This window comes from Lethenteron reissneri, chromosome 26, assembly GCF_015708825.2.
Source record: "Lethenteron reissneri isolate LAM-NWPU_2019-01 chromosome 26, ASM1570882v1, whole genome shotgun sequence".
NCBI classification, from domain to species: domain Eukaryota; kingdom Metazoa; phylum Chordata; class Hyperoartia; order Petromyzontiformes; family Petromyzontidae; genus Lethenteron; species Lethenteron reissneri.
In genome coordinates this window covers 14,793,282-14,817,564 of record NC_083804.1, presented here as the reverse complement: position 1 = coordinate 14,817,564, position 24,283 = coordinate 14,793,282, and the positions used below count along the sequence as shown (strand labels likewise).

The window sequence follows — 24,283 nt, the reverse complement described above, 5'->3', positions numbered from 1 at the left end:
TAGACTAGAGTGGAGAGTCTAGTGCAGCTAGACTAGAGTGGAGAGTCTAGAGCAGCTAGACTAGAGTGGAGAGAGACTCTAGACTAGAGTGGAGAGTCTAGTGCAGCTAGACTAGAGTGGAGAGTCTAGAGCAGCTAGACTAGAGTGGAGAGTCTAGCAGCTAGACTAGAGTGGAGAGTCTAGAGCAGCTAGACTAGAGTGGAGAGTCTAGAGCAGCTAGACTAGAGTGGAGAGTCTAGAGTAGCTAGACTAGAGTGGAGGTCTAGAGCAGCTAGACTAGAGTGGAGAGAGACGCTAGACTAGAGTGGAGAGTCTAGTGCAGCTAGACTAGAGTGGAGAAGACGCTAGACTAGAGTGGAGAGTCTAGTGCAGCTAGACTAGAGTGGAGGTCTAGAGCAGCTAGACTAGAGTGGAGAGTCTAGAGCAGCTAGACTAGAGTGGAGAGTCTAGAGTAGCTAGACTAGAGTGGAGGGTCTAGAGCAGCTAGACTAGAGTGGAGAGTCTAGAGCAGCTAGACTAGAGTGGAGGGTCTAGAGCAGCTAGACTAGAGTGGAGAGTCTAGAGTAGCTAGACTAGAGTGGAGGGTCTAGAGCAGCTAGACTAGAGTGGAGAGTCTAGAGTAGCTAGACTAGAGTGGAGAGTCTAGAGCAGCTAGACTAGAATGGAGAGTCTAGAGTAGCTAGACTAGAGTGGAGGGTCTAGAGCAGCTAGACTAGAGTGGAGAGTCTAGAGCAGCTAGACTAGAGTGGAGGGTCTAGAGCAGCTAGACTAGAGTGGAGAGTCTAGAGCAGCTAGACTAGAGTGGAGAGTCTAGAGCAGCTAGACTAGAGTGGAGAGTCTAGAGTAGCTAGACTAGAGTGGAGGGTCTAGAGCAGCTAGACTAGAGTGGAGAGTCTAGAGCAGCTAGACTAGAGTGGAGGGTCTAGAGCAGCTAGACTAGTGGAGAGTCTAGAGTAGCTAGACTAGAGTGGAGAGAGACGCTAGACTAGAGTGGAGAGTCTAGTGCAGCTAGACTAGAGTGGAGAGAGACGCTAGACTAGAGTGGAGAGTCTAGTGCAGCTAGACTAGAGTGGAGGGTCTAGAGCAGCTAGACTAGAGTGGAGAGTCTAGAGCAGCTAGACTAGAGTGGAGAGTCTAGAGCAGCTAGACTAGAGTGGAGAGTCTAGAGCAGCTAGACTAGAGTGGAGAGTCTAGAGTAGCTAGACTAGAGTGGAGGGTCTAGAGCAGCTAGACTAGAGTGGAGAGTCTAGAGCAGCTAGACTAGAGTGGAGGGTCTAGAGCAGCTAGACTAGAGTGGAGAGTCTAGAGTAGCTAGACTAGAGTGGAGAGTCTAGAGCAGCTAGACTAGAGTGGAGAGTCTAGTGCAGCTAGACTAGAGTGGAGAGTCTAGAGCAGCTAGACTAGAGTGGAGAGAGACGCTAGACTAGAGTGGAGAGTCTAGTGCAGCTAGACTAGAGTGGAGAGTCTAGAGCAGCTAGACTAGAGTGGAGAGACGACTAGACTAGAGTGGAGAGTCTAGTGCATTGGTCCATCGATGGCCTCATGTTAGTTATCAGCGGCCGTCTGGAACGCTTCTTTCCGTCCGATATTCGGAAGCCATTGTAGCTATGCACTTTTAAATCCTGTAGATTGACAAACTCATTTCTTTAAAGCTGCTTTGTGTGTGTTTAGTTTGTTGACTCCCCCCCCCCCCCACCGGCACCCGTCCGATTAGTGCGGTTGGCTACGTACGGTTGTGCGAAAGAAGTTCAACATCCTGGACATACATTTCCTGAAAGTTTTGAAAACTGCCCCTCAACCGGCTGACCACTTCAGAATCAGACTCTTTATTTCGACTGCAGGAGGAATCCCCGATGAGCTGTGAAGTTGTTTTCTTTTTTAATCACAGATGACCAACATGGGCGGGTCAGCAAGTTACACAAGCCAGCAATACGCGCACACAAAACAAAATCGGAGTGCAAAATAGGAAAAAAATGCGCAAAAATATCAGTAATAAATACATTACAACGTCGAACTATCGATAGCGCACGGGCGATGAACCAACGTTGCAAGTCGCGTTAACCCTTGACCCCCGTCACCCCTCCCCCCCCCCCCCCCCGTGACGACCCCTGCCGGGCAGACGTGGCAGTGCTGGGGTCGACGGTGTCGCCCTCCTCGTCCTCCCTCCTCGTCACCGTCCTCTCCTGCTCGGGCATCGTCGTCTTCCTCGTCCTCGTGCTCGCCTGCTCCTGCTGCCACCCGCTCGGGAGTGCGCTTCAAGGTGGGGGCGCCGTCGGCGGGGTCACGTCGGGGGGGGGTCACGTCGGCGGGGGAGGTCACGTGAGGGGTTACGCCAGGGTCACGTTGAGATCACGCAGAAGTGACGCCGGGGTTATGAAGGGGTCAAGTCGGAGTCACGTCGGGGTCATACCAGGGGTCATGTCAGGGGTCACGTTGGGGTCATGCCAGGGGTCATGCCAGGGTCACGTTGGGGGGGATCACGTCGAGGGGGTCACGTGAGGGGTTACGCCAGGGTCACGTTGAGGTCACACAGAAGTGATGCCGGGGTTATGAAGGGGTCAAGTCGGAGTCGCGTCGGGGTCACGCCAGGGGTCACGTCAGGGGTCATGTCAGGGGTCACGTTGGGGTCACGCCAGGGGTCATGTCAGGGGTCACGTTGGGGTCATGCCGTGCCACATCAGGGGTCACGCAGGGGTCACGACGGGGTCACAGGGATGAGGGGTAAAACGTCGAAGTCATGGGGTGGAGAGGGGGGTGTCAGCGGTCCAGGTCGTCATCAGCCACGGTCAGTCCGTGGCTGGATGAAGGCGCCACGGCGGTGTGGCGATGTTGCACGCTGCGCTACGAACCCGGCGACCCAAGGTCAAGTCCCGCTCACGGCCAGAATCTAAACCTTTCCCGAGTGGTGCTGCCTAGTTTAGCGCGTTGCGCTAGGAACTTCATCACCCGAGTTCGATTCCCGCTCACGGCCAACACCAGTGACGATTACCTGAACCGGTCCTGGGCCTCCCCTATGTCGACGCAGCCTCAAATGAGTACCTGGTGCGGTGTGTAAACATCGGCACTGTGGAGACAAAGGCGGTCAGCATGGTGCTGGCTACCCATCTCCTCGTGTGCCGTGAAGGCATTCCTAGGTTCATAATCAACGTTTTTGGGTTAGATCGCGTTATTTATAAATGTGTCGTAACCCTCCACCACTCGACACGGCCAATCAGCCACGTGGACAAAAAGACAAATAGTTAACTGTTTTAGCCCACCGGTGTGTTGAAGCGTGAAACCACAACATTTACAATGTTTTGAGTACGACGTTTCGCCGGTAATTGCATCCAGCATCATCGGGCACTTCGCCCGATGATTATGAATAATATTGGTTGCGAAAGCCTACGTGTTAAGCATTTATAGGTGTTCGCTAACAGCACTTGCTCCAACAGTGTGTTAAGGCTATAGGGGGGGTCTTTGTCTTCGTGCCAATTGTGCCAAGGGCACAGTGGGAAGTACATGGGGTCAACCGATAACACGCGGGATTGCCTTTATTTCGAATGGGAATCAGAATATTTATTTATATTGGAGAAATCCGAAGAGCTGTAAAGCTCTTTTTCCCAGATGTCCTGTAGGGGCGAGTCAGAACGTTACAACAAGAATAGAAAAACGCGATCGGAGTGCAAAGAAAAAGAAAGGTACGTAGATGACACGTTCGTCATCTGGCCACATGGCCGACCAGCTCTGAACCAATTCTTCAACCACATCAATTCCACACACCCAGCCATCAAATTCACAATGGAGGTGGAAAAGGATGGCAAGCTACCTTTCTTGGATGTTCTAATCGAAAAGAGACCATATGGCTCAATGGGACACTGTTTACAGGAAAGCCACCATACGGATGCATATCTAAAACTTGACTCCCACCACCATTCATCCCAGAAGAATTCCCTCATCAAAGCTCTAAACCATAGAGCTCGATGTATTTCCGACTGTCATCACCAGTGAACTGGAACACATACACCAAACTTTCAAGATGAATGAATATTCAGACTACATAGTCCGTAAAGCTATCACCCCAACCGTTGGGAAAGAACCATCTGAGGACCGAATCAAAACCATCACCTTGCCATACATAGCAGGGGTCATTAAAAATATTTCCAAAATCATGAGCAAACAGAAGATCCAGGTTCGATTCAACACAATACATAAAATTCGTGATCTGATCCTATCTGTGAAGGATGTGATCCCTGACATACAATACCCCGGCGTCTACAAAACTAAGCTGTGCCTACGGCAGTAGTGACATTGGGGAAACTAAGCGACATGTCTCGGACCGTGTTCGTGAACACAAGGCAAATCTGAAACACGGTAGGACCAATACCTCGGCCGTGGCTGATCATTGTTTTAATGGGTGGGCTCACACGAAATTGATTTCTCTACGATGAAGGTACTTTGCAAGCCCACTGGCTATCAACAAAGATTCGTTCATGAAGCCATCCATATATTTCGACACAGACACAATTTCAACCGAGAAGATGGGTACAAACTGAGCAATCATCGGAAGGACGTTATCGACCAGTTTAAATCATAACTGGCAGTGATGTTCCCATCCAACCACCAATCCAATGTTAGTTGTGCTCTACGCCCATTTCAAACTTGCGCTTTCACAGGATTCACACCAACACAGCCACTTCGCGTGCCGACCCCTCAGTTGCGGCTTTGTGATCTCCCATTAACAAGATAATTTCCCATTAACTTGTCAGCAGCCAATGACACTGTATTGTCATTGGCTGCTGACATTTGGGCTACGCCCATTTCAAAACCCTTACAAACAGTTTGCCTTTAGAAGCTAACCCCCCTTTTCCTGAAGACGACCGCTTGTGTTGCGATCGAAGCGTCGTCGTTTTAGTTTTTTGTTATTTTCTTTGAACCCATCTACGTGGCTTTACCGAAAGACCCAAAGAATATGTAAATAAATCAATTTAAAAAAAATATACAAATAAAACTAAACAATTTTAGTTGTTTTTACCAAGTAAGACCCACTGAGCTATTAGTTTGTTTTTTCAGAAGCGACCTGGCCACACATGATAGCTCAACGAAGTGAAAGTTTATGGCGTGGACATTTATCGCAGCACAACAACGACGTGGACCCATTGAGACGCGTCAAACAGCAATTGCCTCTCGTGTGCAACGGAGATCTGGGTTACGTGAAGTACATTTAAGCACGCGAGTTTAAATATATATACGCAGTACATTTGTAAATGTAACAAAGGCAGTCTGACTCGAACAATGATCGAATATAAATCTGAATGAGGCTACGTAAGGAGGTGAATTGCACTGCGAGAGAGGAAATAAAATGCGCACGAAATATAATTTCAATTCTGAAAGGATTGAGAGTGACTCAATCGGGCAAAGTTGAGGCGACTGAGATTTTTTTTTTAGCTCAACGAAGTGTTACAATTACATTTAAAAAAACGTGTGCAAAGTAGCAATGAACACATTCCTGCGGAGAGAGCTGGTAGGAAGGTTTGGTTGCTCGGTCAATGGCCAGGGTCAACGGCGGCGTGGTGTATTCCGCAAATATGTCAGACTGTGAGGGCGGGCACAAGCCGGCGTGAGTAGGTTAAACGTTGAGTTTTATAAGGGCACCACGGGGTGACCAGCCCCTCCCCTCCCAGACCCACCCATCCCACCTCCCACCCTCCCCACCCAGCCCAGCCCCTCCCCACCCTCCCTTCCTCACCCAGCCACCACCCTCCCCACCCAGCCCCCTCCCCACCCTCCCCTCCCCACCCAGCCCCTCCCCACCCAGCCCCTCTCTCCCCACCCCACCCTCCCCTCTCCACCCAGCCCCACCCCACCCATTTTTGCATGCACGACGGACGGACGGACACAATAATCTCCTGTGAGCTGGTGGAACCAGGAGGTTCTTCAATAGTGAATGTTTATTGTAGCATAGTTTGGAAGCGTAAAGTCGACTTACATTTTGTCGGACGTGCCGAAGAAATCAATGAAGGCACCAAACGCACCGTGATTCGGCGTCGAATCATTTATCGCCTTCGCTTTCTGTAAAGATACGTGAAATCGAAAGCGAATTTGCGTAAATAATTATATTATAGCCGCTCGACATTCTTCTGCGTTCGTCAACAAATCCAGGCACACGTGAATAATAATGAGGGGGGGGGGCGCATGTAGAGTGACGTCACGCGCGGGACACACACACACATCCTTCTTTGGATCGTTATATTAGTTGCTGCGTTGATTTCTTTATAAGCTTTACTTTCCATGAAGAAAGGTCAGAAAATAATTTGCGTAAACAAATTTTCGTTTCCGCTCCACCTTCATGTGGAGTGACGTCACCCGCTCATGATTATTCATGAGGGGGGCTGGTCGACGTGAAGTGACGTCACGCGCGTTACACACAGACATTCTCGGCTCATTATACTAGTAGAAACATTTTTGTTATCATTTTAATACTGCCGAAAAAAAAGATTCCCATCGATAGCACTTGCCCCAACGGTCTGCGAAGGCTACACGGTGTGGTTGGGTGGGTGATCTTTGCCTTCGTGCGTGTGCGTGCGCGTCCACCTTGCGCAGGAGTTTGAGAACACGGACGTGGAGGACGAGGAGGCCGCGGGCTTCAGCCCCCCCGCCTCCGAGCTGCTGCCCTCGTCTCCGTCCACGCACGACGTCTACGTGCTGCCCCTGGCCAACCTCTCGCACGGAGGGCAGCAGCAGCAGCAGCCCGCTGGCGGTACGCGGCGCGAGACGCGGCACGGTTAGACGGGACACGGTCAGACGCGGCACGGTCAGATGTGACACGGTTAGACGCGACACGGTTAGATGTGACACGAGACGTGACACGGTTAGATGTGACACGGTTAGATGTGACACGGTTAGATGCGACACAGTTAGACGGGACACGGTTAGATGTGACACGGTTAGATGTGACACGGTTAGACGCGACACGGTTAGATGGGACACGGTTAGACGTGACACGGTCAGATGTGACACGGTTAGACGCGACACGGTTAGATGTGACACGAGACGTGACACGGTCAGATGTGACACGAGACGTGACACGGTCAGATGCGACACGGTTAGATGTGACACGGTTAGATGGGACATGGTCAGACGCAGCGCGACGCGACGCAGACATGACGAGACGTGACACGTCAGGACACGACGAGACACGAGACACGGCCAGACATGATGAGGCACGGCGAGACACGTGACACGGTCAGACATGATGAGGCACGGCGAGACGCGAAGAGACACGACACGACCAGACGCGATACAAGGAGACGCGACCAGGGTGTCCACCTCTCAACAGCGATGAGGTTGGGGGTGGATGGGGGGAGGGTTGGAATATTTTCTGGAGCTCAGCACCCGAACAGATCCAGATACAAAGTGAAGCTCTGCTTGTTCCCATTAGAGACGCGTAGTGAAGCTTATTGGGGGCGCTGCGGTGGCGAGATGTTAACTACCTCGCCTGATATGCAGGAGGTCGTGGGTTCGACCCCGACCTTGACGCCTGCTGTATAGTTGGAGTTTGCGTGTCTCTCTCTCCCCGTGGTCGCGTGGATTTTTCTCCGGGTCCTTCGGTTTCCCCCCCATTGAGGATCAACGTCACGCGTTTAGAGTATTTTGCCGCTGTACATGTCCACGCGATAAGCCACTTCGTGTGGACTATCATTTTTGGTAGCCAGGTCGCTTCTAAAAAATAAGGTACATAGCTCAGTGGGGGCCTTACCTGGTAAAATTCAAATCGTTTCTTGTTTCCATTCGTGAGGGTCTCCACCTTTCGTTTGATGTAAAAAGAAACTCATCAGGAGAATCAGATATGTGTTCTTTTTTATGACCCTGGGTTCAAGAATTCCTCGGCCCTCACGCAAATCACGTTTTTTTTGCATGTTTTTGCCACAAGTACGTGTGTTGAATGCAGACTCGATTCCTTGCAAAGAGTTCCAATTTGGTGTTTGAGCATTGCCAGAAAGGGTAAAAGCTATCCTTCATTCCTCATACTTTGACACTGGCAAAAACTGAAAAAAAGTCCCATTGATCATGACAGTTTGGAGACTGCACGCCGTGCTACCATTTGCGGAGCCGCTACGATTTGAAATGTCAAAATGCTTCTGGGACGAAGCAGTTCTTTTATTTAAATTGGCACTTCGTGGCTGTTTCCTTTGTTAACTCTGCCTCGTGCAACGCTGCCAAAGCAGCAGCAGCATCACTAAATAATGTATTAATGTATACTTTTCCGGTTACTTTTATTGTCGATGCTGCAAACCGCGGTGGCAGCGGTGCACCACTACAAACAACAACAACAACAACAATATCACTCGGCGGCATAAAAATAAAAGAAACGCGCGGATACAAGAATGGCGACGTTTTTGTGGACATGATTACGCCACAACCGCGGCACCCCCTGGTGGCAACCCCACGCCAAACCCCACGCCAAACCCCACGCCAACCCCCACGCCAACCCCCACCCCAACCCCCACCCCAACCCCACGCCAACCCCCACGCCAACCCCCACCCCAACCCCCACCCCAACCCCCACGCCACCCCCACGCCAACCCCCACGCCAACCCCCACCCCAACCCCCACCCCCAACCCCCACCCCAACCCCCACGCCAACCCCCACCCCAACCCCCACCCCAACCCCCACCCCAACCCCACGCCAACCCCCACCCCAACCCCCACGCCAACCCCCACCCCAACCCCCACGCCACCCCCACGCCAACCCCCACCCCAACCCCCACCCCCACGTCAACCCCCACCCCAACCCCCACACCAACCCCCACCCCACCCCCACCCCAACCCCCACCCCAACCCCCACGCCAACCCCCACGCCAACCCCCACCCCAACCCCCCCCACCCCACGTCAACCCCCACCCCAACCCCCACGCCAACCCCCACCCCAACCCCCACGCCAACCCCCACCCCAACCCCCCGCCAACCCCCACCCCAACCCCCCCCCCCACGTCAACCCCCACCCCAACCCCCCCCCAACCCCCACCCCAACCCCCACCCCCACGTCAACCCCCACCCCAACCCCCACGCCAACCCCCACCCCAACCCCCACCCCCACTCAACCCCCACCCCAACCCCCACGCCAACCCCCACGCCAACCCCCACCCATACGCCAACCCCCACGCCACCCCCACGCCAACCCCACGCCAACCCCCACCCAAACCCCACGCCAACCCCCACGCCAACCCCACGCCAAACCCCACGCCAACCCCCACCCCAACCCCCACCCCAACCCCCACCCCAACCCCCACGCCAACCCCCACCCCACCCCCACCCCAACCCCCAACCCCCACGCCAAACCCCCACCCCAACCTCCACGCCAACCCCCACCCCAACCCCCACCCCAACCCCCAACCCCCAACCCCCACGCCAACCCCCACGCCAACCCCCACGCCAAACCCCACGCCAACCCCCACCCCAACCCCCACGCCAACCCCCACGCCAACCCCCACCCCAACCCCCACCCAACCCCCACGCCAACCCCCACCCCAACCCCCACCCCAACCCCCACCCCAACCCCCACGCCAACCCCCACCCCAACCCCCACCCCAACCCCCACGCCAACCCCCACCCCAACCCCCACCCCAACCCCCACCCCAACCCCCACCCCAACCCCCACGCCAAACCCCCACCCCAACCCCCACCCCAACCCCCACCCCAACCCTCACCCCAACCCCCACCCCAACCCCCACGCCAACCCCCACGCCAAAACCCCCGCCAACCCCCACCCCAACCCCCACGCCAACCCCCACCCCAACCCCACCACCCCAACCCCCAACCCCCCACGCCAACCCCCACGCCAACCCCCCACCCCAACCCCCACGCCAACCCCCACGCCAAACCCCACGCCAACCCCCACCCCAACCCCACCCCAACCCCACGCCAACCCCCACGCCAACCCCCACCCCAACCCCCACCCCAACCCCCACGCCAACCCCCACCCCAACCCCCACCCCAACCCCAACCCCAACTCCCACCCCAACCCCCACGCCAACCCCCACGCCAACCCCCACCCCAACCCCCACGCCAACCCCACGCCAAACCCCCACCCCAACCCCCACCCCAACCCCCACGCCACCCCCACCCCAACCCCCACCCAACCCCCACGCCAACCCCCACGCCAAACCCCACCCCAACCCCCACCCCAACCTCCACCCCAACCCCCACCCCAACCCCCACCCCAACCCCCACGCCAACCCCCACGCCAAACCCCACGCCAACCCCCACCCCAACCCCCACGCCAACCTCCACCCCAACCCCCACGCCAACCCCCACGCCAACCCCCAACCCCCACGCCAACCCTCACGCCAACCCCCACCCCAACCCCCACCCCAACCCCCACGCCAACCCCCACCCCAACCCCCACCCCAACCCCCCACCCCAACCCCCACCCCAACCCCCACGCCAACCCCCACGCCAACCCCACCCCACCCCACCCCCACCCCAACCCCCACGCCAACCCCCACCCCAACCCCCACCCCACCCCCACCCCAACCCCCACCCCAACCCCCACGCCAACCCCCACCCCAACCCCACGCCAACCCCCACGCCAACCCCCACCCCAACCCCCACGCCAACCCCCACACCCCAACCCCCACCCCAACCCCCACCCCAACCCCCACGCCAACCCCCACGCCAACCCCCACCCCAACCCCCACCCCAACCCCCACCCCAACCCCACGCCAACCCCCACCCCAACCCCCACGCCAACCCCCACCCCAACCCCCACCCCAACCCCCACGCCAACCCCCCACGCCAACCCCCACCCCACCCCCACCCCAACCCCCACGCCAACCCCCACGCCAACCCCCACCGCCAACCCCACTCCAACCCCCACTCCAACCCCCACCCAACCCCCACCCCAACCCCCACCCCAACCCCCACCCCAACCCCCCCACGCCAACCCCCACTCCAACCCCCACCCCAACCCCCCCCCAACCCCCACCACGCCAACCCCACCCACCCAACCCCCACCCCAACCCCCACCCCAACCCCCACCCCAACCCCCACCCAACCCCACCCCCAACCCCCCGCCAACCCCCACCCCAAACCCCACCCCACACCCCCACGCCAAACCCCCACGCCAAACCCCACCCCAACCCCCACCCCAACCCCCACGCCACCCCCACCCGCAACCCCCACCCCACCCCCACGCCAACCCCCACGCCAACCCCCACCTCCAACCCCCACCCCAACCCCCCCCAACCCCACGATCCAACCCCCACCCCAACCCCCACCCCAACCCCCACGCCCAACCCCCACCAGCCCAACCCCCACCCCAACCCCCACGCCCAACCCCCACCCAACCCCCACGCCAACCCCCACTCCAACCCCCACCCACCCCCACCCAACCCCCACCCCACCCCCCCCCCCAACCCCACCCCCACCCCAACCCCCACCCAACACCCCACCCAACCCCCACCCAACCCCCACCCCCCACCCCCACCCCAACCCCCACCCCAACCCCCACCCCACCCCACCCCACCCCCACCCAACCCCCACCCCAACCCCCACCCCAACCCCCACCCCAACCCCCACCCCACCCCCACCCCAACCCCCACCCCAACCCCCACCCCACCCCCCCCCAACCCCCACCCAACCCCCACCCAACCCCACCCAACCCCCACCCACCCCCACCCAACCCCCACCCCAACCCCCACCCCAACCCCCACCCCAACCCCCACCCCAACCCCCACCCAACCCCCACCCCAACCCCCACCCCAACCCCACCCAACCCCCACCCAACCCCCACCCCAACCCCCACCCCAACCCCCACCCAACCCCCACCCCAACCCCCACCCCAACCCCCACCCCAACCCCCACCCCAACCCCCACCCCAATCCCACCCCAACCCCCACCCCAACCCCCACGCCAACCCCCACCCCAACCCCCACCCCAACCCCCACCCCAACCCCCACCCCAACCCCCACCCCACCCCAACCCCCACGCCAACCCTCACGCAACCCTCACGCCAACCCCCACCCCAACCCCCACCCCAACCCCCACCCCAACCCCCACGCCAACCCCCACCCAACCCCCACCCCAACCCCCACCCCAACCCCCACCCAACCCCACCCCAACCCCCACGCCAACCCCCACGCCAAACCCCACCCCAACCCCCACGCCAACCCCCACCCCAACCCCCACCCCAACCCCCACGCCAACCCCCACCCCAACCCCCACCCCAACCCCCACCCCAACCCCCACCCCAACCCCCACCCCAACCCTCACGCCAACCCCCACGCCAACCCCCACGCCAACCCCCACGCCAACCCCCACGCCAACCCCCACCCCAACCCCCACCCCAACCCTCACGCCAACCCCCACGCCAACCCCCACGCCAACCCCCACGCCAACCCCCACGCCAACCCCCACGCCAACCCCCACCCACCCCACCCCAACCCCCACCCCAACCCCCACCCAACCCCCACCCCAACCCCACCCCAACCCCCACGCCAACCCCCACCCCAACCCCCACCCCAACCCCCACGCCAACCCCCACCCCAACCCCCACGCCAACCCCCACGCCAACCCCCACCCCAACCCCCACGCCAACCCCCACGCCAACCCCCACGCCAACCCCCACGCCAACCCCCACCCCAACCCCCACCCCAACCCCCACGCCAACCCCCACCCCAACCCCTCACGCCAACCCCCACGCCAACCCCCACGCCAACCCCCACCCCAACCCCCACGCCAACCCCCACGCCAACCCTCACGCCAACCCCCACGCCAACCCCCACGCCAACCCCCACCCCAACCCCCACGCCAACCCCCACGCCAACCCCCACCCCAACCCCCACGCCAACCCCCACGCCAACCCCCACCCCAACCCCCACCCCAACCCCCACGCCAACCCCCACGCCAACCCTCACGCCGTGGACCCGGGGATAAGGCCCCGTCAAAGCCAGAAAGCAACTCGAGAAAGAAAAAGCCACTTTTGGGACGCGGTCCCAAAAGCTATACTTGGTGTTTTTCATCTTGACAATTTATATATTTACCCGTGAAAAAGAGCTTCGTGGGTCATATATAATTATATTTTTTATAAATAAAATATAGAAATTCGAGCGTGTTATAGGAGCGTTGCGGGAATTTGGGGAATTCGTCGCTGGGGCAGCGCCAGGTCGCACGCGGCGGCCGCATGGACTGGCGGAGTGGCGCGCCAAATGCCCTCTCCGCCCCTGCCCTCTCTTCTGTTGCCCTCTCCTCCGCTGCCCTCTCCTCCGCTGCCCTGTCTGCCCGCTGCGTTCTCCTCCCTCTTTGCCGCTGCCCTCCCACACGCTGCCCTCTCCGCCCCCGAGAGCGCCAACTGCGCCGGTGACATGACACGGCCTCGAATGCGAAACCGCGGCTCCGCTCGTTGGTGAATGCGCCGCTTTGTCGGTGTCTCGGATTCATCGCCGGGGTAGAGAGGGAGAGGACGAAATGGTTTTCAATCTTTATCTCGCGACCCGCCAACCCGCTCCGGGCCGTGCGGCGATAAATCTGACAAAATCCCCCAAAAAACGTGAATTTGAAAGTGACGATTTTTTAAAAATGAAAGTAATAATAATGATGATAACGCTGACGATGCTGATATGTGCAAGCGATGTTATCTTTCACCGCGGGGTTTTTTTTTTGGGGGCTGTCTGGCGTCCCTTGCGTGACCCGCATTTGAAACCACCCCTCTCTCCTTCCCCACCCGCGCGCCTCTGTCGCAATTTGTCTCGATAGTCGGGAGTTGAGCAGATCGTGCTGCAAACTGTCCCCAACGCTGCTGCTGCTGCCACCACCACCGCCACCACCACCAACATCAACACCACCATCATCATCATCACCATCAACACCACCGCCACCACCACCGCCATCATCACCATCAACACCACCATCATCATTATCACCATTATCACCCCAACTGTCATTGTCTCCATCACCGCCGCCACCACTATCATTACCACCACCACCACCGCATACGCCACCGCCATTTGCTGCTATTACTGTCACCACTACTGTTTACCACCACCATCATTACCACCATCATCACCGTCATTAGCATCACCACCACCATCATAATTTACACTTCGCGCCAGATACTCGTTTGATGCTGAGTCGACCTAGGGGAGGTCAAGGACCCGTTCGGATATTAGCCATCGTTATTGTTCGTGAGCAGGAATCGAACCCGGGTCGCCGCGTTCATAATGAAACACGCTAACCGCTGCCACCATCACCAGCAGCACCACCAGCACCACCGCCACCACTGCCACCACCACCAGCACCACCACCACCAGCACCGCCACCATCGCCACCGCTGCCACCACCATGACTGCTGTCTGCACTACTTCTGCCACCAGCAACAACCACCAGCACCACCAGCACCACCGCTACCAGCACCGCCACCACCAACCAGAACGAGCGTTCCCAGCGCCGCTATCGTCACCGCCACCACCACCCCTCCACCACCACCCCTCCCCCCCCCCCCCCGGGCAAAGTTGCATGCGGCAGCGGCCGTGGCACGCACGGAGAGACAAACGCCGTCTTTGTGACGCCCTTCCTCCTCGGCGCGCCGCCGCCGCCGTGCCAGCGATCCGCTCCGCGGGGCTTGTTGACGGCGAACGAACCCCGACGGACACAGTCGACGCGACTGTTTACAATTAGGCATGGGGCAAGGCGGGTCCGGCTACACGGATTTTTTTTCTCCCCCCAACCCCCCACCACCCCACCCCCTCTTCTTTCTAAAATTAACTTTTTCCAGTAAATTTACACCGGGACCCCTTTTTGTTTCGTGCGCGCGGCACTTTTTCTTTTTGGGGTAACTTTTTTTTCGGAGGCAACAAGTGTAAACGGCGGAGATTGGATTTCGAACGTGGCGTACTCCCCACCTCACCCCACCCTCTAACTCCCATCCGATTTTCGCTGGACGCAAGGGCGGAGGAGGGTGGCGGTGGGACAACTTGTTTGTTGGCTACGGCCGTCAAAGAATTAGGCAATTCTTTTTCCGCTTTGGGGATGAGGAGGAGGCGTGCGTGCGTGGTGGGTGGGGGGGTGTGGGGGGAAATGTCCACAAATTTCCACTTGAAAAATGTTACGGCCGCTCTGCTCGCTCGCTCCTGCAGAGTTTTGGCGTCACGACAACACCGCGTCCCAACACGCTTTGAGACTCGTTGGTTGCGACATGTCGCGTTGAAATTCGGGAATGATGCACGCCAGTTTTAGGGCTTTTGCTCTTGAACGTCGCGGGGGTTGGGAGACAAACGGTTTCCATCAACTCGTGGAAAATTGTGGGGGGGTGTTTCTTTTTTTAACACCAACACTCACGAGCTGCAGGGTTCAGCAACAGGAAAAAGCAGCAACAACCACCAACAACAACCACCAACAACAACAACAAGCCAAATGCAAAATCACTGAGCGTTGTAGATTTTCAAAATTAATTGTTACCTGCAGAAATTTTGAGACCCTGATCTTGCGTGTGAGATGGGAAGATTAGTATATATATTTTTCTTCTATAAGTATATCAACCCGAGTACGAACCCGTTACAGGGCACGGCCACGTAGCGGAACCGGCATCATGAATGACGGTGGTGCGATTTCAATCGCTGCCAAATGATTATTTGTGTTCATACGTGAGAGTGGGCGAGCGGGCGGGCGGGCGAGCGAGTGTGTGTGTAGAGAGTGGGGGGGGGGAGGATACATTCCAACGGGACGGAGGCTTGCAACACCGACCCAGCGACGCGGGGACTTTTGGACAGATGCGTTTAGTCGCGGGGGGGGGGGGGGGGTTAATTTCTGCTTCTCGTGGCGCGAGGGTCACAAACTGCGCGCAACTGCCAAGTGCGGATAACATTGATTACGATTTCAAATCAGTGCCACGTGTTTTTTGATGAAGGGGCCCATTCTGAATGAGTGCCTAACCACCCCCCCCCCCTTGTCCGAGCTATGTGACATTAACACGGTGTCACAGTTCTCCCCAACCCCACGGGAGGGTGAGGGAGGGTGAGGGAGGGGGGGGGGCCCTTTTAAACGAAACTATTTAATCATAATCAACGTTTTTGGGTTTAGATCGCGTTATTTATAAATGTGTCGTAACCCTCCACCACCCGACACGGCCAATCAGTAAAAAAAGTGTCACGTTGACAAAAACACAAATAGTTCACTGCTTTAGCCCACCGGTGTGTTGAAGCGTGAAACCACAACATTTACAATGTTTGAGTACGACGTTTCGCTGGTAATTGCATCCAGCATCATCGGCCAATTCGCCAGATCTAAACCCAAAAACGTTGACTATGAATAATATTGGTCGCGAAACTATTTAATTTGAGCAGGTAAGGCCCGACGGAGTTGCGTAGCCACAAACGATCACGCGGACATTTATAGCAGCAGTCGAATAACTCCAAGCGCGTTATGTTGATTCTGAATGTGGAGGGGGGGGGGGGGAACCAGAAGACCCGGAGAAAAAAAAATCGACGCGACCACGGGGAGAGACACGCACACTCCAAATACAGCAGCAGCAGGCGTCAGGGTTGGGATCGAACCCACGACCTCTTGCACACCAGGCGAGGTAGTTAACATCTCACCACACACAGAGAGAGAGAGACGCACACTCCAAATACACAGCAGCAGGCGTCAGGGTTGGAATCGAACCCACGACGTCTTGCACACCAGGCGAGGGAGTTAACATCTCCGAGCCACCGCGGCTCTTAACGCGCCAGATTTAGTGACGTTCATTCTCCACCCAGGGGATGAAACCGCGGTCCAGTCGAGGCGACGCGTGATCGATTGTCTTTTGTTTTTAACAAGTTCCGTGGAAGTCGTTTCAGTTTTATTGGCATCGTTCGAAGCGACAGGCGACGGGGAATTTTTATTCCAGGATCGTTGCCGCCGGCTGCTTCTCGGTGGCACCAACTCCGAGCCCACCCACCCACCCACCGGGTCGAAGCAACTGCCCCCCACTACCACCACCACTACCACCACCACCACCTTCTTCTGTCCCCAAGTGAAACCGTGGCCCCGCTTGCCGCAACTCGGCCAGGACTTGAACTGTGCTCCGTGGCTGGCGGCACGAGAGTGAGGTAGCGGTGGCAGGAGTTGCCGCCAGAGGGTGCGTGCACGTGGCAGGGGAGGTTGGTGGAGGGGAGGTTGATGGAGGGGAGAGCGGAGAGGTCAGGAAAGTTTGGATGGCGAGTCAGGCGCTGTACGTCCATCAAGGGACGATTTAGAAAGCAAGTTAAGACTGGAAACAGAGAGAGACTTTTTGACTTTTTAAACAACTTGTATTGCCACCAGCAGCAAAAGCACAGGATGCGATTTCGATATGAGATACACAAAGTCACCAGCAACACAAATGAAAATAAACGCTACAAATCGACGCGCTGTGGCGCTAAAAGCACCGCGCGCAATACAAAAGAAAAGTCACGTGGTAGTGGTTGTGGTGTCATCGCGCACGCCACGATGACGAGCGAGCGCTTCAGAAGGTGAACACGAGGGTGCCGTCCACGCTGGTACAGAGGGGGGCTTTTCCTGAAACACAGAGAGAGAGAGGGGGAGGGGAGGTAAATCTCCATGTTTGTAGGTTAACTCGGATTTGGCTGCCACTTTGGGCTATGTGGCTGATTTCCTTGGGCCTGTCCACACGCTTCGTGGGCTCGGGACCGAATTCGCCACGCGCCGGAATTCCGGCCGAACAGGAATTACATCGCCCAAGACGTTGTGGGCACTGGGAACGTTCAAGCTGACAATGAATTGAACAATTCATGAATTGAACAATTCATTGTTTCGGCGATGCGGTTACCGGCATGCTGTCCGCCCGCAGGAATTTTGGGGTTTTGCTCAGGAGTCATGCTGATAAGAGATGTGCCCGACTCATGATATCACGGAAATGGAACTTTACAAAAATAAAAAAAAACCTTGATATGCCTGTATTCGATTAGGGAAGTTTTGGTGTAACGAAATTAGGTTTTGTTATACCATTATTTTACACAGAGAGCTAAAATGCAATACATAAATAAATAGACGCACTTAAATTAATACATAAATAATACATTCATCGATCGAAAGCACTAGACAAATAAGAATGCAGTTATGTTTCTTCACTGTTACTTTTATTTTTGTTAGTTTTAAATTTTAATACTGCACGGCATAAAATATTAACGTCAATATAAATTGCATTTGTTTACAATATGAATGCTAAGTTATTAAGTATTAATAGTATGAAAGGGTAAGTTACTAAGGCTGGGAACGCATCCTCATAGTGCTAATGCTGTAGGTGATTCAATGTACGTTGTTTCAATATACGAACGAAGTTACAGGAACGCATCTACTTCTCATATAAAAGGTATTCATTGCTGTATTTAAGTCAACTGCGCCGGTCCATCGGATCAACTCGAGTTGACCGTACCAGGGTAACGCGGTGGGAGAGGCGAAAAAGACGCGCAGATTGAGAGAGTGAGCGAGAGAGTGAGCGAGAGGTGGGGGGTTTACATAAAGCAAAGTTATTATAAAATAAAATTACGAAATGTTGAACGAAGCAAAGTGCCGAATACACCGATCATCTTCTTGTTTCCACTGATCGTCGTAAAAAAAAGAGAGAGAGGGAGAGAGACTTTGACTTTTAAACAACTTTTATTGCCGCCAGCAGCAACAGCACTGGACGCGATTCCGCTATAAAACACACAAAGTCACCAGCAACACAAATGAAAATAATCGCTATAAATCCACGCGCTGTGGCGCTAAATGCAGCGCGCACGACACAAAAGAAAAGTCACGTGGTGGTGGTGGTGTCATCGCGCACGCCACGGTGACGAGCGAGCGCTTCAGAAGGTGAACACGAGGGTGCCGTCCACGCTGGTACAGAGAGGAGCTTTTCCGGCTCCCCAGCCTTTCGAAGAAGACGTGCAGAGAGAGGTAAAGAGGTGAGAGAGTTGTGGCCAGAGGCGAAGAGAAGTCGAGAGAGAGAGAGCGAGAAGACGGAGAATTCGCAGAGAGAGTGTGCAACGTGAATACGAGACTCTCACACACACGCGCCGGGAGAGAGAGAGAGAGGCTCGGTAAGATGACGGGGAACAGCACAGAGGATCAGAGAGAGAGAGAGTGCTGGATCATCGCACAGAGAGAGTTGGTGTGGTGGTGTTGGTGGTCAACACCGGCGACGATTATCTGAACCGATCCCGGGTCTTCTATTAAGTCGATTCAGCCTCAAACGACTACCCGGTGATGCGTGTAAACATCGACGCTGGGGAGACAAAGGCGGTCGGGCGTGGTGCCTGCACCCCCCGCCTCGTGTGCCGTGCCGGTTTCCAAAGGTGCTGCAGTGCTCGCTAACAGCACTTGACCCCCAGAAGTCTGATAATTGGTTTTTTACCCTTCTATCTGGCAACAAAACTGACACCTTTTTTACAAGGAGTCGTGTTTGCATAGACCACAATACCTGCAGTCATAATGCAAACAAAAACATACCTGATAATATATGCACTGTCCTCATTATCAGTTATGTTTTTTGTTTGCATTATGACTGCAGGTATTGTGGACTATGCAAACATGACTCCTTGTAAAAAAGGTGTCAGTTTTGGTGCCAGATAGAAGGGTAAAAAAACAATTATCATATTTTTTACTGGCAAATGAGGTTCCAATGGTGTAAAAAAACGCCAGAAGTCTGTTAAGGCGACACGGGGGAACTTTGTCTTTGCTGGTGGAGGAGGAGGGGGCGGCGGCGGCCTCTCTTCCTCTTTCCCGCTCGGAGCGTGAGAAGGAAGGGGGACGGTGACGCGGCGGGGCCAAGGCGGTTCCTGTGCCCCTCCCCCCATCATCCTCCTCCACACACCCACCCACCCACCTCCCCATCCTCCACCCACCCACCCACCCTCCTCCTCCACCACCCACCCATCCTCCTCCACCACCCACCCATCCTCCTCCTCCACCACCCACCCACCATCCTCCCCATCCTCCACCCACCATCCTCCTCCACCCACCCACCACCATCCTCTTCCTCCTCCACCCACCTCCCCATCCTGCTCCCACCCACCTCCCCATCCTCCACCCACCCACCATCCTCCTCCTCCACCCACCACCGCAGATCCCCATCCTCCTCCTGCTCCCACCCACAATCCTCCCACCCACCATCCTCCTCCTCCATCCACCCACCTCCCCATCAACCACCCACGCACCAACCTCCTCCTCCACCCACCACCGCAGATCCCCATCCTCCTCCTCCTGCACCCACCTCCCCATCCTCCTCCACCCACCCACCATCCTCCTCCACACACCCACCCACCTCCCTATCCTCCACCCACCCACCTCCCTATCCTCCCCATCCTCCTCCTCCTCCACCCACCCTCCATCCTCCTCCACCCACCCACCATCCTTCTCCACCCACCCACCCACCTCCCCATCCTCCTCCCACCTCCCCACTCAGTTGCAGAGTTTCTCCGCACGCGGCACGAACTCGCTGCCGTGTTTCACCAACGCGCCTGTAGCGTGCGCATGGGGGGTGGGGGGTGGGGGCTGTGTTTTACAATCGTGTGCCATTTAGGACCACTTCCACGCAGTTTGCCAATGCATCCCGTCGACATCCTCAACAACAGCAGCAGCAGTAACTTCGACTCCTCTGCGAACTTGTTATACATCCATCTATTGTTTTTGTTTAAATCACTTATCTCAAATATAATAACAGTATCAGCAGCAACTACGACTACTACATTAACTTGTTTTACGTCCTAATATATTTCCGTTTTGTATCAATCTCTCGTTTCAAAAAAAAAACATCAGCAGCAGCTGCAGCAAATAGAAACATTTAATCCCGAAGAAGGGGGGGGGGGGGGAACAACGGCGTTGGTGGGAATGCTCACTTTAAAGGGGAGGCAAAGCAAATAATGAGAGCGCGGAGAACGCTGCCGAGAGTCACAGAGAGAGAAAGGGCGGCGGCGGCGGAGATGCGGACGGGAGCGAGCGGTTAGGAGCGGTGGCGATAGTGGTGGGGGCGGTGGTAGTGGCGGTGGGAGCCGTGGGAGTGGTGGTGGCGGGAGCGGTGGCTTCGGCAGGCGAGGCGAGGCGCGCATGAAGACGAACACGCGGGTGGGGGGTAAGAGACGGAGAGACGAGGCCTGCTGCTGCTGCTGCTGCACCACAGGTGTGAGTGTCTGTGTGTGTGTGGGGGTCTGTGTGTGTGTGTGTGGGGGTCTGTGTGTGTGTGGGTCTGTGTGTGGGTGGGGGTCTCTGTGTGTGGGTCTCTGTGTGTGTGTGTGGGTCTGTGTGTGTGTGTGAGTGTGGGTATGGCTCTGTGTGTGTGGGTCTCTGTGTGTGAGTGTGGTAGTGTCTGTGTATGTGGTAGTCTCTGTGTGTGTGGGTCTCTGTGTGTGTGGTTATCTGTGTGTGTGAGTGTGGGTATGGGTGTGTGTGTGTGGGTCTGTGTGTGAGTGTGGGTCTCTGTGTGTGCGTGTGTGTGGGTCTGTGTGTGAGTGTGGGTCTGTGTGTGAGTCTCTGTGTGTGAGTGTGGGTCTCTGTGTGTGTGGGTCAGTGTGGGTCTGTGTGCGTCGGTCTCTGTGTGCGTGTGGGTCTCTATGTGTGTGTGGTAGTCTCTGTGTGTGTGAGTCTGTGTGTGTGTGGGTCTGCGTTTGTGTGTGGGTCTCTGTGTGCGTCTGCGTGTGTGCGTCTCTGTGTGTGTGTGGGTCTCTGTGTGTGTGTGAGTCTCTGTGTGCGTCTGCGTGTGTGGATCTCTGTGTGCGTGTAGGTCTCTGTGTGCGTGTGGTAGTTTATTTGTGTGCGAGTCTGTGTGTGTGTGGGTCTATGTGTGTGTTTCTGTGTGTGTGGGTCTATGTGTGTGTGTGTGGGTCTATGTGTGTGTGTGTGGGTCTCTGCGTGTGTGTGGGTCTGTGTGTGTGGGTCTATGTGTGTGTGTGTGGGTCTCTGTGTGTGCCGTGCCGGCCTTCAGGGTGCTACTCGCTAACAGCACTTGCCCCAACAGTCTCTTAACGCAACACGGGGATCTTTGTCTGTGTGTGTGTGGGGGTCTGGGACTCTGTGTGTGTGTGGGGGTCTGTGTGAGTGTGTGGTAGTGTCTGTGTGTGTGGGTCTCTGTGTGTGGGTCTCTGTGTGTGTGGGTCTCTGTGTGTGTGGGTCTGTGTGTGTGGGTCTCTGTGTGTGGGTCTCTGTGTGTGGGTCTGTGTGTGTGTGGTAGTCTCTCTGTGTGTGGGTCTGTGTGTGTGGGTCTGTGTGTGTGGGTCTCTGTGTGTGTGTAGGTCTCTGTGTATGTGTGTGAGTCTGTGTGTGTGTGGGTGTCTGTGTGTGTGCAGGTCTCTGTGTGTGTGGGTCTGTGTGTGTGGGTCTGTGTGTGGGTGTCTGTGTGTGTGGGTCTCTGTGTGTGTGTGGGTGTCTGTGGGTCTCTGTGTCTGTGTGGTCTGTGTGGGTATGTGTGTGTGTGGGTCTGTGTCTGTGTGGGTTTGTGTGTGTGTGTGGGTCTCTGTGTGTGTGTGTGGGGGCTCTGTGTGTGTGTGGGGGGGGGGGGCTCTGTGTGTGTGTGTGGGTTTCTGTGTATGTGTGTGGGTCTCTGTGTATGTGTGGGTCTCTCTGTGTGTGGGGGGGTCTGTGGGTGTGTGTGGGTCTCTGTGTGTGTGTGTGGGTGTCTGTGTGTGTGTGGGTCTCTGTGTGTGTGTGTCTGTGTGTGTGTGGGTGTCTGTGTGTGTGGGTCTCTGTGTATGTGTGTCTGTGCATCTGCCGGCCATCTCAGTCACGCAACCCACGGCACCTGCTGGGTCCGTCCCGTGACCTCCTGCCGGGGGGCGTGAGACACTTCACGTGGCCTCGAAGTGCACCTAGCCTGGCACAAGCGCCGTGGGGACATCACCGTCACTTAGTGTTGTGTGAGTGAGTCTGTTTGGGGCAGCGGTAGTGTTCGATTTCATGCAAACTCCCAATATCCAGCAGCAAGCGTCAGGGTCGGGATCGAACCCACGTGACTCCTTGCATGCGCCGTGCTGTCCAGGGTATGGTCCAGATGTCTTGTGACCCCCACACCCTCCCCAACATGTATTTTATTTTAGTTTTATTTGCGTATTCATCTCTGTTGTAAATAAATATTGCTGCAAAATAGAAAAAATATATCTATATACATGGAGATAAATTTACATTGTAGAGAATTAAATGCTCGGGTCGCAAGACGTCACGTGGTCCTGCGCCGTGCGTCACGTGGGCCTGCGCCGTGCGTCACGTGGTCCTGCGCCGTGCGTCACGTGGTCCTGCGCCGTGCGTCACGTGGTCCTGCGCCGTGCGTCACGTGGTCCTGCGCCGTGCGTCACGTGGTCCTGCGCCGTGCGTCACGTGGTCCTGCGCCGTGCGTCACGTGGGCCTGCGCCGTGCGTCACGTGGTCCTGCGCCGTGCGTCACGTGGTCCTGCGCCGTGCGTCACGTGGTCCTGCGCCGTGCGTCACGTGGGCCTGCGCCGTGCGTCACGTGGGCCTGCACCGTGCGTCACGTGGGCCTGCACGGTGCGTCACGTGGTCCTGCACCGTGCGTCACGTGGGCCTGCACCGTGCGTCACGTGGTCCTGCACTCGGGCACGAGGTCGATGAGCTCGGTGGGGTGCCAGAGTTGGCAACAAATAGTACCACTGTGTAATAGTACCACTGTTTATATAGTACTGTACCAGTGTCTAAATAGTACTACTGTGTAATAGTACCACTTTATATAGTACCAGTGTCTAAATAGTACTACTGTGTATATAGTACTAGTGTCTAAATAGTACTACTGTTTATATAGTACCAGTGTCTAAATAGTACTACGTACTGTATAATAGTACCACTGTTTATATAGTACTGTACCAGTGTCTAAATAGTACTACTGTGTAATAGTACCACTTTATATAATACCAGTGTCTAAATAGTACTACTGTGTATATAGTACTAGTGTCTAAATAGTACCGCTGTGTAATAGTACCACTTTATATAGTACCAGTGTCTAAATAGTACTACTGTGTATATAGTACTAGTGTCTAAATAGTACCGCTGTGTAATAGTACCACTTTATATAATACCAGTGTCTAAATAGTACTACTGTGTATATAGTACTAGTGTCTAAATAGTACCGCTGTGTAATAGTACCACTTTATATAATACCAGTGTCTAAATAGTACTACTGTGTATATAGTACTAGTGTCTAAATAGTACCGCTGTGTAATAGTACCACTTTATATAGTACCAGTGTCTAAATAGTACTACTGTGTATATAGTACTAGTGTCTAAATAGTACCGCTGTGTAATAGTACTACTGTTTATATAGTACCAGTGTCTAAATAGTACTATGT

At 55.9% G+C, this 24,283-nt stretch overlaps 1 protein-coding gene across 1 annotated transcript in view; it reads left to right on the top strand.

Annotated features, from left to right (window-relative positions):
• Positions 1-24,283, top strand: part of LOC133347961 (uncharacterized) — a 97,530-nt gene that overhangs the window by 21,761 nt on the left and 51,486 nt on the right. The window contains exons 3-4 of the mRNA XM_061560726.1: positions 2,120-2,260; positions 6,580-6,736. Coding sequence (XP_061416710.1) covers positions 2,120-2,260; positions 6,580-6,736 — 298 coding nt within the window. The remainder of the gene's footprint in view (positions 1-2,119; positions 2,261-6,579; positions 6,737-24,283) is intronic.